This window comes from Carex rostrata, chromosome 4, assembly GCF_964058835.1.
Source record: "Carex rostrata chromosome 4, lpCarRost1.2, whole genome shotgun sequence".
Classification (NCBI taxonomy): Eukaryota; Viridiplantae; Streptophyta; class Magnoliopsida; order Poales; family Cyperaceae; genus Carex; species Carex rostrata.
This window is the reverse complement of record NC_135921.1, coordinates 437303-452540: the sequence shown is the minus strand read 5'-3', so window position 1 is coordinate 452540 and position 15238 is coordinate 437303. Positions and strand designations below refer to the sequence as shown.

At 35.7% G+C, this 15238-nt stretch overlaps 1 protein-coding gene across 5 annotated transcripts; it reads left to right on the top strand.

The window, feature by feature from the left end:
* Positions 1-1367: 1367 nt before the first annotated feature.
* Positions 1368-6093, top strand: LOC144552570 (uncharacterized). Of its 5 annotated transcripts, none has more exons than XM_078300537.1 (6): positions 1368-1592; positions 2174-2228; positions 2337-2860; positions 3569-3820; positions 4305-5647; positions 5845-6093. In XM_078300537.1, the coding sequence occupies exons 3-6, from the start codon at positions 2398-2400 to the stop codon at positions 5878-5880; spliced, it is 2094 nt and encodes a 697-aa protein (XP_078156663.1). In that variant the 5' UTR covers positions 1368-1592; positions 2174-2228; positions 2337-2397; the 3' UTR covers positions 5881-6093. The 5 variants fall into 5 exon arrangements, with proteins under 5 accessions (XP_078156663.1, XP_078156660.1, XP_078156664.1 ...); XM_078300534.1 differs by having other exon boundaries at positions 4290-5647; XM_078300538.1 differs by having other exon boundaries at positions 1372-1592; positions 2170-2228.
* The last annotated feature ends 9145 nt before the right edge of the window (positions 6094-15238 follow it).

The window sequence follows — 15238 nt, the reverse complement described above, 5'->3', positions numbered from 1 at the left end:
CTTCTGAAAAAATAATTTGTTGGATGTATGAGAATTTTTTCTAGTTTTGGAACTAGGGCTGCTTATGAGCCGAGTTGATGACAACTTGGATTCAACTTGCAAATTCATGAGCCGAGTTGAGTCCGAGTTGCTAATCCAGTTCCGAGTCAAAAACTCCGATTTTGAATCAACTCGCGAGCAACTCGAGTCGAAGCGAGTTGACTCGTGACTCATAATGTAGTACATAGTGAGACAGTCTAATTAAATACTAACAAAAAATAATATTACATAGTTTATTAAAATAATACACAATTAAAGATAATACATAATGAAATAATGGCCGACACAATTAAAAATTACGAAAATACCAAAATAGGACATAAATAAAAATTACCAAACTAATAAAGTCTAACAAAATAATACAGAGTCTAATAAATTAACAAAACAAAAGAAATAATACACAGTTCATAAAATTACTAAATATTACGATGTTTAACAAAACATTACACAATTATCAAATTACAAAAAAAAAAGTCTAATAAAGCGGTACTTAGTTCTTTTCTTTACTTTTCTTCCTCTTTCTTCTCTACTTCTCTTTATCTACTGCAAATTGCTAAAAAAAAAGTACTAGTCAAATAAAATATTGGCAGTGGCAAATATTTCTAATTTTTAAGGTTTTGGGGCCCCTTAAAAATTGAAAATATATGAATTAGGATTTGGTGTGATGAGTCCAACCGAGTTGATTCCGAACTGAGTTGGGGATAACTTGGAATCGACTCATAAATCAACTGAGTTAGTAATCGAGTCTGTTTGGACTCGAGTTAGTTTTGACTCGAGTCAATTTTAACTCGAGTTATAGTGAGTTGAATCCGAATTAATTCCGAACTGAGTTTCGAGTGATGAGCTTTTAGTGTACCCCTATTTGGAACGTTGAAGAAATTAAAATTAATTATACAAGTACAATGCTTTTTGGAATTAATTAATTTTTTTTTTTTTTTAATTTTATCGATGAATATGCTCGGACAATTTAATAGACAACGTAAAGCTTTTCCATGTTTTCTTTTTTTCATTTAGCATGAACAAAAATTTAGGGCAGTTACCGATTAAAATATATCTACTTTATAAATAATCTTACGGCTAAGTCGTGGCTGAGGCTGACCGAGGAAGATTTGCTAAATAAATGATGGATGGGAACTTAAATTCTTGTAGTAAAAAAGTAACTCAAGAGTTTGTGTTTGGGTTTGGATCCAGACCGTCCGATCAGAACCCGGTCCAATCCGGTCCGAGATAGAATTCACCAAGACCCTTTAATATACGTGCAGATTCTGATCGGACGGTCAGGATCCAAAATCAAATTTTCGGTTACTGTAAGCGACAGAATCGAGGAGGGGAGGAGACTTGGTTCTGATCATACCCGGACCCTATTTTCCCCCTTTTTTTTTCTCGCGTAATCCGGCCCCCTCTCCTCCTCCTCCTCCTCCTCCGCCCCCGTCCCCGCCGCCGATCCCTCCTCTTGGCTCCTGCTCGCCTCTTCCTGCTGTCCCAACGAACTACCCTTGCTTTATTTCTTGCGTCTGTGTGCTTGGAGTCTCTTGATTGATCTCTGAGTTGTGGTACTTTCTTCTCTCCTCACTTGTTTCTGTTTGGATTTGATTGATGGAAATCTCCATTAATGGACCAGGCTATTCCAGTGTATAGCAATTGGAGAACTGGCTTCTATTAAATTTCAATCAAGCACAACTAAAGGATCAGGTTGTATCAGTGTATAGCAATTCAAGAACTGGCTTGTATTAATTTCAATCAAGCACAACTCTAACAGATTTCAAATGAATGCATCATATTGTATATATCCTTCACTTCTGCACACTTAAATAAGATTCATTCCTAAGTTCTGATTGCTGCTTAATGTAGTCCATGGCCTTTTTTTTGAGTAAGGTCATTGAACAGTAGAACTTAATGTTGTCAGCTGATTAGGTTGGAACCCACATCAACCAACTCATTACTTGGATACTTTTCTGGTCAAATGGGTTTGCAATGGGATTGAATAGAAATGAAGCTTCCACTTCTTTTTTTGTTTTACTCAAAATTGAGCAAAATTTTGATATGTTTTTGTTACAGATATAATTGTGTATTAATTAGGCATATCTTTAATGTTACTCTTTCACTAGCGAACTTTTGTTTGTCTTTAAGAAAGCTATTCGACTGTTTGGAAGTGCTTGAGGTCCCAATGTGGCTAGACAGGTTATGAGGTACGTCTACCTCCTCTGAGATTTGTAATTGGCCAGCATGCTGAATTTTTGTTTTGTTCTTCGTATCCTAATGTATGGGATAAATATTTTGTTTTCACTTTTATGCAGATCTTTCGCTGCTGAATTCTAAGTCCAAATAAGAAAACAAAATTGATTAGTCAAGTGAGAGATGTACGGCCAAGGCAACTTCCCACCTCCATACCGTCACTCATCACAAGGCCAAGCACCAAACCAAATGGGGCCTAGCGGCCCGCCGGGCCGAAACCCTTCTTACCCAGTTCCTACTAGTCACTCCTATCCCATCCCCCATAGCACACAACAAATTCTGCCTCCCCCACCAAGGCTGCCTTTTCCGCCACAGCAACAACAGCTCTACCAGTCCCCCACCACTCTCCCTCCTAATTTTGCCCCAGCACCACCTCCCCCTCCTAATTTCGCCCCAGCACCACCTCCACCTCCACCTCCTTCACTGCCTCCTCCACCTATGCCTCCACCTCCCCCAGAAGTAGCACCTGAGCCACGTGGAGAAGAAGTACCAGATAGAGAGAGCTTGGGTTTCGCCAGTTGTATAAATTTGGAGAAAGAGAAAGCTGGTTCAGTTTCACCGGCTCTCTCAGATATGGATATGGAAGGTGTAACTTCTATTTTGTTATAATTTTTTTTTTTTTTTGGGGAGAACAATATAGCATAATTCCAAAATTGGAGTTGGAATTCATAAATTACACTTTACATGAGACAAAGTAGGGCTTACAAATATTTTGGTACCGCAACTAGCATAAACCTTGTAATGTTCAATTTTTAAATTGTTTCCTTGCCCTATTTGTTTAGTTTCTTACTAAGAGAACAAACAGAACTTTTTTTGCAATAATTTTTGGTAATAAAGAGAAAACAAGAATGTGCTGACATATGTATTGAATAATGGATAGAATTGTCATAATCTAAGCAGTAGAAGGTTTTATGCATTGTAACGGAGGTTCATGAAGATCTGCTCTCAGCCTTTCTAAGTCAATTTACATGGAACAAATTTTTGAGTAAATTTGTAGGTTAGTGTAGCATTGACCATTTTCTCCCTAAAGCTCTAGCTCAAGCTTGATTTTCTGTTTGCAAGTTTGATTGGACTAGTTGTGAGAAACATTGTTGAATTATTATAACATGTCTAGAATAATTTCCATTTTGCTTATTTAACCTTAGTTTCAAGTTTCAACAGTTGGAGTGCTGTTCGTAAAAGTAACCTGAAGTTTTTCAGGTCTTGTTTGCAAATATGGAAGCGTGATGCCTCTTCTGTTGTTTCTGAGGTCTATTTAAATCGTCTTTTGTTGGATGTGTTCATGAATATACAGATGATGATGTACCAATTTCCGACAAGGAAACTAGTTGGTCTAATAGAGAAATACTCGTGAAACCTTCATTAGAAAACAAGGAATTAGATGATGTCAAAGAAGTCTTTCACGGATCTCAAAGCATGATAAAAGAGCATGTTGAAGAACCTTTGCATGGGTCCCAAAGCATCAACAATACGCTCGGTGGAGAGGCTGATGCTGTGGTTAATGCACGTACACCAAATCCTTTACCACAAACCTCAACAGTTGGAAGTAAGTTTCATTTTGTTGCCTATATCAAAGGATATTAAGAATAAGACAATTTGTTGCATAATACTTGCATAAAAGGGTAAGTGCCATTAGGAAGTCACTAAACTATACCCAGCATAAATGGGTCAGTCTACTTTATTTCCCAGCTTGAGTCAACCTTTTTTTTGTTCCAATCAATCAGCTAACATCTCTTTATGTCTTATATGAAAGCATAAATGGATCAGTCCACAATAATTTCCCAGCTTGAGTCACTCAACTTCCAGTTTTACATCCCTTGTGTTTAATAAAGCAGTTCTCATCCCTTGTGTTTAATAAGCAAATGAAATATACTTTTCTATTTTTTTTTTCTCATTACTTTCCATTATCTCCCATATCTTTCTATTTGTCTCTCTTGTTAATTTAGAGATTTTAAATCATACGCCATTGACTTGTAACTTCAGTAATATTTTATGTATAAAAGGTACGACTTTAGATATGTTATTTTCAGGTGATATGACTACGCCATTCATGGAGGATGTAAGCCCTGCCAGGTCATCACTGACACCTGTTGAGTGTGTCATAGATGCAAACACTAACAGCAAACTTTTGGAAGAGAATCCTAATCCTAGCCCCTTCCAACTATTACAACAAGACTATGGATCTTTAGATAGCGGGGATGATGTTGACAACCCCACTTCTGACAAGGAAATAGAAAACACAGACAAGAACAATGTGAAACATACAGGCAAGGAGATAGATGGTAGAGAGCTGAATGTGGCGAGAAATGGAAAGAGACTGCTAAGCAACAGCCCTAGTGAATCTCCCAGAAAGAGAATCAAATCACCTATGACAAGCAGCTTCCACACACAACAAACTGAGATGCCACCGGTCGGATCCAACCCATCTCACATTCCTTCTGGTAACCCTGTTCTGATTTCAGCCCAAGAGCCAAGTCAACAAATGTGGACTCACTTGCCACCTCCTCCACCACTGCCACTGGCACCACACATGCAGCATGTGCATAATCCCTTACATCCTACAAGTGATTTTACAACAAATCTTGTTGCACCATACCCTCCAGTGGAACCACCGCAGAATTTCCCCCTTCCTTTTCCTTCTCATGCTGAGAGGTGGCCCCACCCATCAATGTCTGTACCTATAAATCTGCCTCCTAGCTTCCCTACAAACACCAGTACTGGTGCTGCTGTCAGTACAAGTACACTTCTTCCATCTTTTACTGGGTCAACGATCACCACCCGCTACAACCCTTATGCATCCACTTTTGAAACAATACCACCGCCTCCTCCACCCTTCACCATTTCATCTAACCTACCTGGCCAAGGGTTCAGTACCAGTTACAGTGCAAAATATGGAACAGTGAAACACTCCACATCAGGTACCCCTTATGATCCATTGTCTGACAGTATCGAGCCCATTAAGAAATCCAACCCTGTGCCAGTACCAGATCAGTTGTCATCAAAACTGGCCACTGTGTCAGAAGCTGATGAGTTGGGAGAGGAGGTGGTGGGTGAAGTAGAAAATCTCAGCCCAGAGCCAATAGCAAATCCGAGTCCAAGCGGTACAGGTACAGTTACTGGGTCAAAAGAGAAGAACAAAGAGGAGTCAAGGTCAATGAAGCTGTTGAAAGTAGCACTTGCTGATTATGTGAAAGAAGTATTGAAGCCAGCATGGCGACAAGGGAATATCAGCAAGGATGCATTTAAGACAATTGTGAAAAAGACAGTTGACAAGGTGGCTGCATCTGTGCCAAGTCGTCATATTCCCAAAACACCCTCGAAGATTAACCAGTATGTCGAGACATCTCAACAGAAAGTGACCAAGCTTGTCATGGTACGTAGTATTTATAATTACAGCCTTAGGTATTGATATTTAATTTTCCAAGTACTTACAAGTGCATCCTGGTACCTTACTGGTAGCAAACTGAAATATGATGTTATGATTTTTTTATTGAAGTATGTTTTTCTCATTCACTTGCATCTAAATTACTCCAAATTTGTTGAGATAAATTCTTTTCTTTTTTTTTCCAGAGTTACGTTGACAAGTATGTTAAGAAGCAGCTTTAGTTTGTTTCAGTGCAAATTGAAAGAGGAATAACAACAAATGAAGATGTACTATCCATCAGAGATTTTCGCTGAACCTGTTGAACTGTATGTACCAATACTGATACTTCTTGAACTTTATTTCAATTCTTGCTTTACAACTGTCTTCCTATGTTCAGCTTGTGGTTTATGGAATCTTATTGACTGTTGTCCATGATATAGTTTTTCCCTTGAACATCTTTAACATCTGTTAATTTAGCTTTGTGCAGATAATTGCAGGTAGATAATTGATAGCAGTAGGCTGTAAATGATAATTTAGATTCTTAAGGATGTGGTTGAGTGGAAGGTTGCTTTTTGAGGTTGCCATTTTTGCTAGATCCTAAAATTAGTAAGGATAGATAGGGATTTCTAGGCATAGTATCTATTTGGTTGGTTTTGAGCTTGCCATTTTTGCTAGATCCTAAAATGAGTAGGGATAGATAGGGTTTTCTTGGCATAGTATCTAACATCCTTTGGCTAAGGATAGGAACAAGAGTATGCTCTTTAAGGAATACGAGTATATCCTTTCAGCTTTTGGTGATTGGTACCCCTCCAATTATTGTGACTAACCTGATTAGCTGAGCATGGATTCGTGGCGGTTATTTCCTGATCTAAAGCTCTGGATTTGAGGTACAGAGAGGGTGGAAGGTACTGATGGTACTTTTTTTTTTTTTTGAAGGTTAGTTGGTCAGATGCCTACTAACTGATATATCAATAAAAAAGAGAATTTTTTACATGGCCGCTACGTGTTCATATGTACAGTATTGCTAACTGAAAATTACAAATCAGAAAACTAATTCTCTTGAGTATCGAACCCCACTTCCACTACAGTTGCACCTGTATGCTGGTATCTTGTACCAGTACCGGGACCATCTTATTCTCTTGAGAAAAGACTCTTTTATTCATCTCTCGCCATAAAGCCCACACTCCTGCAGCCCATAAGGTGTCCCCAGACTGCCCTCTCCCATTCAGTCCGATGTATCGTCTGTACCTCATCCACAGATCTGTAAATGTTTCATAGGCATTAGATGGCAGTGGGATGTTAAATTGCACAGCCAGGGACCTCCAGAATCTGGCTATAGGAAAACCTTTACCTTGAGCGGTGTCTTTAGCCTCCATAATGGTTCTTGAAACATGCACATTAATCCCCTGCCAGGCATGACTACATAAGCTGAATCACTTGTAAATGCCCATGCCCAGTCCAGCACCATAACTTGGTCCTTCCAACTTCCACCTGAATCGAAGCCGTGAAGAACAACACAATTTTTGCCAGGGCTCCATAGAAAAAACGATTGGCCATAGACTGGTTGTATGTTTGAGACATCCACTATGCCGTAAAATTCCCTTAAGGTTTTGGACCAGCTGCCATATGGCTCGGTTGCTAACTTCCATAGCCACTTTGACAAGAGTGCATCATTCTGTGTTGAAAGATCGATGATCCCCCATTCCTCTTCAGAGCGCATACTCACTAACAATTAACCAGACAATTTATTCCCTTACATACCTTGTTCCCTTTCCATAGAAAGCTTCTCCGTAGACCAAGGTTCTAAATAGCGCGCTATAGCGTTTTCGGACCATAAAAGCTACGGCGTTGATACGCCATAGCACGCTATTCCACACTATAGCGGCGCTATTTGGGCATAGCACTGTTTTTTTAACCGGTCCGCTATGACGCAATAAATGCTATTGAAACCTTTGCCGTAGACTATAGATGTGTTTGATTGCCCAAATTATGGATTCTGAAGGCCTGCATATAGTGTGGAAGTATGGTCGACATGACTTGCCTGAATAGCGTCACCCGTCCTCCTAATTACAGGAAGTTAGATTTCCATCCTGACATTCTTCTTTGTACCGCCGTAATGAAAGGCTAGTAATGTATTTTCATCGGTTTCCTCTGAGTATGAGGCAGGCCAAGATATTTAAGTGGTAGTTCCAATGGGCCCACTGTTTGCTTGATAACCGGAACCAGATCAGTCGGTATGGCAATTGGCACAAATGTTGTTTTCTGCCAGTTTATCTTTAGCCCGGTGATGTCCTCATGCCACTAGAGGATACGAGTGATTACTTCCAGTGTTTTCATATGTGCATCAGCGACATCACCGTGTCCGCTGCAAATTGTTTTCTGATGGTGCTTTCTCATGAGAAATTTTACAACAAACATAAGTACAATGTTCTTAGTGTAGGTTACGGAAAATGTTCGAGTTTCTCCAATTGTAGAAACTGCATAAGGTGCGGTTAAGTAGATTGGTTTATTGAAACTTCATTTGATTATTAGAGTTCTTAGATGTTTTGAACTGAGGTATGATTCAGAATAGTCCAGGGACCTCAATGCATTTTTTTTACTTCTTTGGAAAAAAAAAGATAAACCCTTTAGCCATTTTTTCTGACAACTTCCGTATTTACTAAATCTGCGGGACCAGCCTGTTCGTCCCGCATATATAATGTGTGGACCTTTGGTCCTGCAGATATAATTTGTGGACCTGATAACCTGATAAATATGAAAATTTAAAGAAAAAAACTAGCTAAAGGGTTTTATCTTCTTTTTTACAAAGATGGTAAAAAAAAAAGAAGAAGAAGAGTCGGATCTCAAATCAAATGTATCACTTTGAAAAATAGTTATATATTTAGCTTCTGCTCTTTAGAAAATCAGAGTGGGCAGGTGGTCTCTATGGTCCTGTTATGAATTAATCTTTTAGCTAAGACTCAGGCCTTATCTTTCAATCGCAAACAAGGCTCTCTGTTTCATTTTTCTCAAATAATCAAAATGGATCCTTATTAATACTTCTCATTGGTCCTTTCTACTTCCCATTTCTCCAATACCTCCCACCTCTTTCTCTTCTTCCCACTTGTCGATTGCCATAGTCCTTCGATCTATTCCACTTTGAACCCCCTTGGGGGGGTGTAAACAGAACAAATATCATCCGTATTTGCTTAATTATCCTAAATAATTATCCATATCAGTGTGGATAGGGATAGGGATACGGATAATTATTCTGTTGAAATACTCCTCTTGAATAGTAATTGTTGCTTTTCCCTTTTGTTGGACCCATATTTTGTAAACTTATCAAATAGTAAGTATATGGAGATTTTCTTTTAATCAATTTTGTAATTTTGGTTAAATATTCTAAAATGCTTATTTCTGCTGTACAGCTGTACTTGCGTATTTGTACCTATACGAATATCCAGTTCCATCAAGTATCCATAATGTATCTGTACCTAGGGGTGTAAACGGATTGGATATTATCTGATTTCGTCCGGATCCGAATCCGGAAAATTACCTAAATTATCCGATCCGTATCCGTATCTGAAAAATTATAACATATAAGGATATGGTAAGACTTTTAACTATCTGTATCCGACCGTTTATACTTTTAAACCACAACAAATATACTATATGTTCTTAAATTAATTTATTAAATTGCATATTGTACCAATTATTTAAAAAATTACATATAGATAAATATTTTTTGATGAACAATATAAAACTATGACATAATTAGTGACTAATATTTTAATAATATAATAGATGTTTTGTAACCAACAAATCAATTATGAAAAATATTTGTATCCGTCCGATATCCAATCCGTATCCGTAACGTTTAATATCTGATCTGTATCCGTATCCGAAAAATTATAACGGATAAGGATATGGGAAGACCACTATTCAATCCATATCTGACCATTTACACCCACATATGTACCTATACAAATATTTTATGGTGATCACATAATATATTATTTTAGTATGTAATATATATTCTAAATACTAATCATATTATGCATAAGGTTGTGATAAATTACATACATATGCATATTATGTACTTAAAAGATATGTATATGTATCACGATTTTCTCGCAAACATATAAAAATGTCTAATGTATTATAACAAGATATCTGAGATAGTACTTATCGTATAATAACTGTAACATGAACTTTCCAATCTGAATAAAAAGCAGGGGTGGATCTGGAATTTATTGTCAGGTGAGGTAAAAATCGGATTCATATAACTTATGGGGATCAAATCGATTAGTTAATAGTTCAAATCCATTAGTTAATAGTCTTCTTATTTTTCTTCTTCAAAGTCTTTATTCCCAAATAAGTTGGGATAGGCTAGAAATGAAATCCAACCGGAATCAACAATATAGAGACTTTCCAAGAGGTTATTCATCCTAGTACTACTCCTGTCCAATTCGTGAGGGTTTCATTTGTATAAAGATTTTTTTTTTCCGTTGGCTCGCCAAGTCTATCACAAACTCTCCTTCTTTTCTTTTTTTTTAATTGGGACAGACTGTGTAAAAAGTACACAGGCAAAGTTCATTAGTTAATAGAGTATTAGATAAAAAAAAAACAACAAAATTAGTCTCTTACATAATAAAAATGACGAAAATAGTTTCTTACATAACAAAAAAACAAATAGTAATTTTTTATATATTAAAAATAACAATAACGACAAAGGGAGGCCAATTAATCCGGGCTTATTAAATCAAAATTATTTCCCAAAATTCAGGATGCCACCCACCTCCCCTCCCGAATTCGAATGCGCGTTATGCATTGGATCTTCCCTTGATCAAAAGCGTGCAGAATTAGAGTAATGATCAGCGGCTCAACGCAAAAGTTCATTGTCCAACATTGGATGTAGAGCTGTAAAAAAAACTCGCGGCTCGTGAGTTGGTCGAGCTCGCTAACAACTCAAGTTAGTCTGACTCGAGTTGAGTAACTCGTTTAACTCATGAGTTGAGTTTGAGTTGGGACTCATCTCGCTCATTACAACTCAAACTCGGTTGATTACCAGCGTCCCATACCCCGATTTGACTTGACCCAATTCATTTCATTTCACATTCCACTCAAACTGAGCCACTATGGCTGAGAGGGACAGTAAAGAATTGCCGAAATGGCAAAATGTTCTCATTTTTTTCAACAGTTTAACAAATGCACATTCTCATGACATATATCAACAGTTCAAGTGTTCAACATCAAATTGCTAGACTGCTAGTAGGTAATTACGATCACTGATCAAGAGCCAACTCGAGTTACTCACGAGTTGAGTTCGAGTCAACGAGCCAACTTGAGTTACTCACGAGTTGAGTTCGAGTCAACGAGCCAACTCGGTCCGGCCATCTCAACTTGAGTGAACTCGACTCCAATATTTCCGAGGTGAATTCGAGTTACTCATAACTCAAGCTAACTCGGCTCGTTAGCATTACTCTAAATCTGCACACTGATCATTACTCGACCTGCCCCTCTCTCTGCGATTAGTCCCTCCCTAAGACCCTAACCCTTGTGCAGAGAAAAAAATTGCAAGTATATTTCAAATATAACGTAATTATATCAATTTCAAAAGTATAAATTACTTTTTACGCAATAGAACCTCTTGTAAAGCATTTACAACTTGTATCCATCTTACTTCTTACATGATTAATTCATGAATCATTTCAAGTGATTAAATAATAAAACTTGTAGGTATACTCCAAATATAATTAAACATGTAAAAAATGATTGGATCAATTTTGGAAGTATAAATTAATTTTTACGTAGCATAATCTCTAGTACAGTGTTCATAGCTTGTTGTATGAATTTTAGATTTTTTTTTTTATTAAATCTGAACTCAATATAAGTTACTAAATCACAAAATCTTGCACGTGTTGGACCCTAAATAAATTAAAAAGAGGATTCTAGAAATTTACTCAATTAATTTCTTGAAATTTGGTTTAAAAAAACACTTGGAAGGGTTAATTTCTTGAAAATTATAAAAAATAAGAAATAAAAATATTTTTGTTGAAATAAAATTCATGATAAAATTATACAACTAAAATCATGAATTTTGGTGGAAGAAACACTGAAAATTCAGAAGGGATGAACAAAGAAAAATAAAAGAAGTTATGGGGACATCAATGGGTGCACAAAGAGGGAGAGACCTAACACCGTGAAGACAGTTGCTGGATGCACAATGGGGAGGGATACTTATGAAGGTAGTTGACAAATGGGGCCCATGTGGCAGTGGAAGGATTTACAACGATGAAAAAGAAAAGAAAAGGGAAATGGGCTTGGTTCTTTGCAAACTGACAAATGAACCCCACGAACTGTGGCATGACGCATGAAGCACAGCGTTCATTCAGGGAAAACGGATGAGTTTAAACTCAGCGCTTCCGAACTGGATTTGCCAAAAATAGAATATAACGAGGGACGCGATTTGCTTTCTCACTGGAGCTGACAATAGGACCCCACTTTCCTATTGTCAGCTCCTTCTTCCTCAATTCAAAGCTAAGCGAAATAAAAGAAAAGAAAAGGTGAAGGGAAATTGGACCTTTCGCAATGAATCTCTTCAAACTAAGCAAGGATGGATGGATGGATGGATGGATGGAGCAAGACGAAAGAATTTTAATCAGGTCCATTTCAATTTTCAAATTTGAACAGTTGCTGAACAACGAAATAAATTGACGTGTTATGAAATAATAATGGTAGACATTTCACCTTCTCCACCTCCTCCACTATCTATTAGATTTAATTTCTGTATTAACTCTCATGTTAATTGTATGGCTTTATATTTGCTTTCTCTAGCCTATAAATATAAGTTTTGTAAGTGGTTGAAAAAATATTTTGATATGGAGATATAATATAGAAATAAGATTTAGCCTCTTTCCAATATTGTTTTGTTTTGTTTCATAATACGTTATCAGCACGAGTTTGCTCTAGTCAAGTTGTGACGCGATTTTTTCAAGAAGAAGGCACTCTTAAGATTACATTCATAACTTTACTATTAGTAATAATTTTTATTTCTTGAATGAAATTTTCTTATTTTATATTGCTTACTGTTAGTAATAATTTTTATTTCTTAGATGAAATTTTCTTATTTAAATGAGAGTAATATTTTCATTCCCTAAAGAGAATGATAAAGCAAGTACATGATAATAGTCAGAAGCTTTTGTACATACTATAGCTAGAAGTTTTTTTTAAAAGAACCTGAAGTTCTTATATGAACAAGAAATTCTTATATATAATACAATAACCAGAAGTTATTATATGCCACGGAATGTTTTTATTTTACCTAACAACTAGAAGTTATTGATATTTATGATAACCGGAAGTAATCAAATAAATAAAATGTCTCAAATACTTAATTCTCTTAGTAACCTGAAGTTATTAATTCTCTTAATAACCTAAAGTTATTAAGATTCTTTCTCTTCAATCGTTTTTATTTTTTTATTTATCAAGCACAAATGCATATTTAATTAAATTAGTTAATAATAGTAGCATTTTTTATTTTGTATCATTTTGATAGTATAACCTATATCTCAAGAACCCGAAGTTCGTATTACCCAGATAAAATAATAACTTGAAGTTATTGTTAGAAATGTTTTTGCGCATCTGTTTCGGCCTCAGTTTCGGCCTTGGCCGAATATACTGTTTTTCAACATTTTTTGTTTCTGCCAGGAACTATCTGTTTTGGCCAGGAGCTGTTTCTATTTAGAACCTGAAGTTCTATTAGAAATTTTAGTATAAAATTAATATAATAACCAGCAGTTATTATAGGCCACTGGATGAATAATAACCTGAAATTATTCTCAATTAAAAACCTGAAGTTTTATTATAAATTCTCAAATAAAATCAATATAATAACCAAAAGTTATTATAGATCATTAAATGAAAATATAACCCGAAGTTATTTCAAATTAAATTCTACAATTGCATAGTCAAGTAATTTAATAACCGGAAGTTATTAAATAAATATTTTATTATAACCTGAAGTTATATAATATTAACCTGAAGTTATATTTAACTTTATTTATTTATTCATGTAATTTACGTATTCTTTTATTTATATTTATTTATCTCCTTTTTCATAATCTGAAGTTATGATATTAATAACCTGAAGTTATAACATTAATAAACTGAAGTTAATTTGTATCTATTTCCTAATGTTGTAAGTCAATGTTTATCATGAAATAAAATTAGTTTTCTTTTATCTTATACATTTTCTTTTATGTTCAAAGGAAAAAGAATATAATTGGAGACTCGAGAAGAGCTATGATAAATATTAGAGATGAATGTCTCGTAGACAGTGGAATAACAAACACAATACTAAAAAGCAAGAAATATTTTTCTCTATTGTCTCCTTCAAAGACACATGTTAATACAATTTCTGGCATTAGTAATTTAATTGAGGGCTCCGGAAGAGCTTGTATTTTGTTACCTGAAGAAACAAAATTAATTATAAATGATGCATTATACTCTAGTAAATCCAGAAGAAATTTACTAAGCTTTAAAGATATTCGGCATAATGGTTATCATCTTGAAACCATGACTGAAAATAATATTGAGTATCTCCAAATTACATCTATTAAATACGGCCAGAAGATCATATTGGAAAAGCTGAAAGCTTTATCCTCTGGATTATATTGTACGAACATAAATTCAATAGAATCAAATATGGTAAGTAACCAGAAGTTACTTGACACAAAGATGTTTACTCTGTGGCATGGCAGATTAGGTCATCCAGGTAACATTATGATGAAAAAAATAATTGAAAGTGCAAATGGGCATCCCCTAAAGGACTTGAAAATAATATTATCAAAAGATTTATCATGTGCAGCATGTTCTCTTGGAAAACTGATAATTAGGCCATCTAAAAATAATATTGAAAATGGATCTCCTACATTTTTAGAAAGAATTCAAGGAGATATTTGTGGGCCTATTTCTCCTCCATGTGGACCATTTAGATATTTTATGGTTTTAATTGATGCATCAACTCGATGGTCACATGTTTGCCTATTAGTCACAAGAAATGTTGCATTTGCTAGGCTATTAGCACAGATAATCCAATTGAGAGCAAATTTTCTGGATTATCAAATTAAGAGAATCTGGCTTGATAATGCAAGAGAATTTACATCCCAATCATTTAATGATTATTGTATGTCAATTGGGATTAAGGTAGAACATCCAGTGGCTCATGTACATACACAAAATGTTTTAGCTGAATCATTAATTAAAATATTGCAACTGATTGCTAGACCATTACTTATGAAATGTAATCTACCATCTTTTGCATGGGGGCATGCCATTTTACATGCTGCTGCACTTATTAGATTAAAACCAACTGCATATCATAAATTTTCTCCATTACAATTGGTTCCTCGAAGAGAACCAAACTTGCCCCATCTTAAAATTTTTGGTTGTGTTGTGTATGTTTGAATTTCTCCAGCACAACGTACAAAAATGGGACCACAAAGAAAATTGGGAATTTATGTTGGTTTTAACTCTCCATCAATTATCAAATATTTAGAACCATTAACTGGAGATGTTTTTACAACACGTTTTTCTGACTGTCAATTTGATGAGACAATA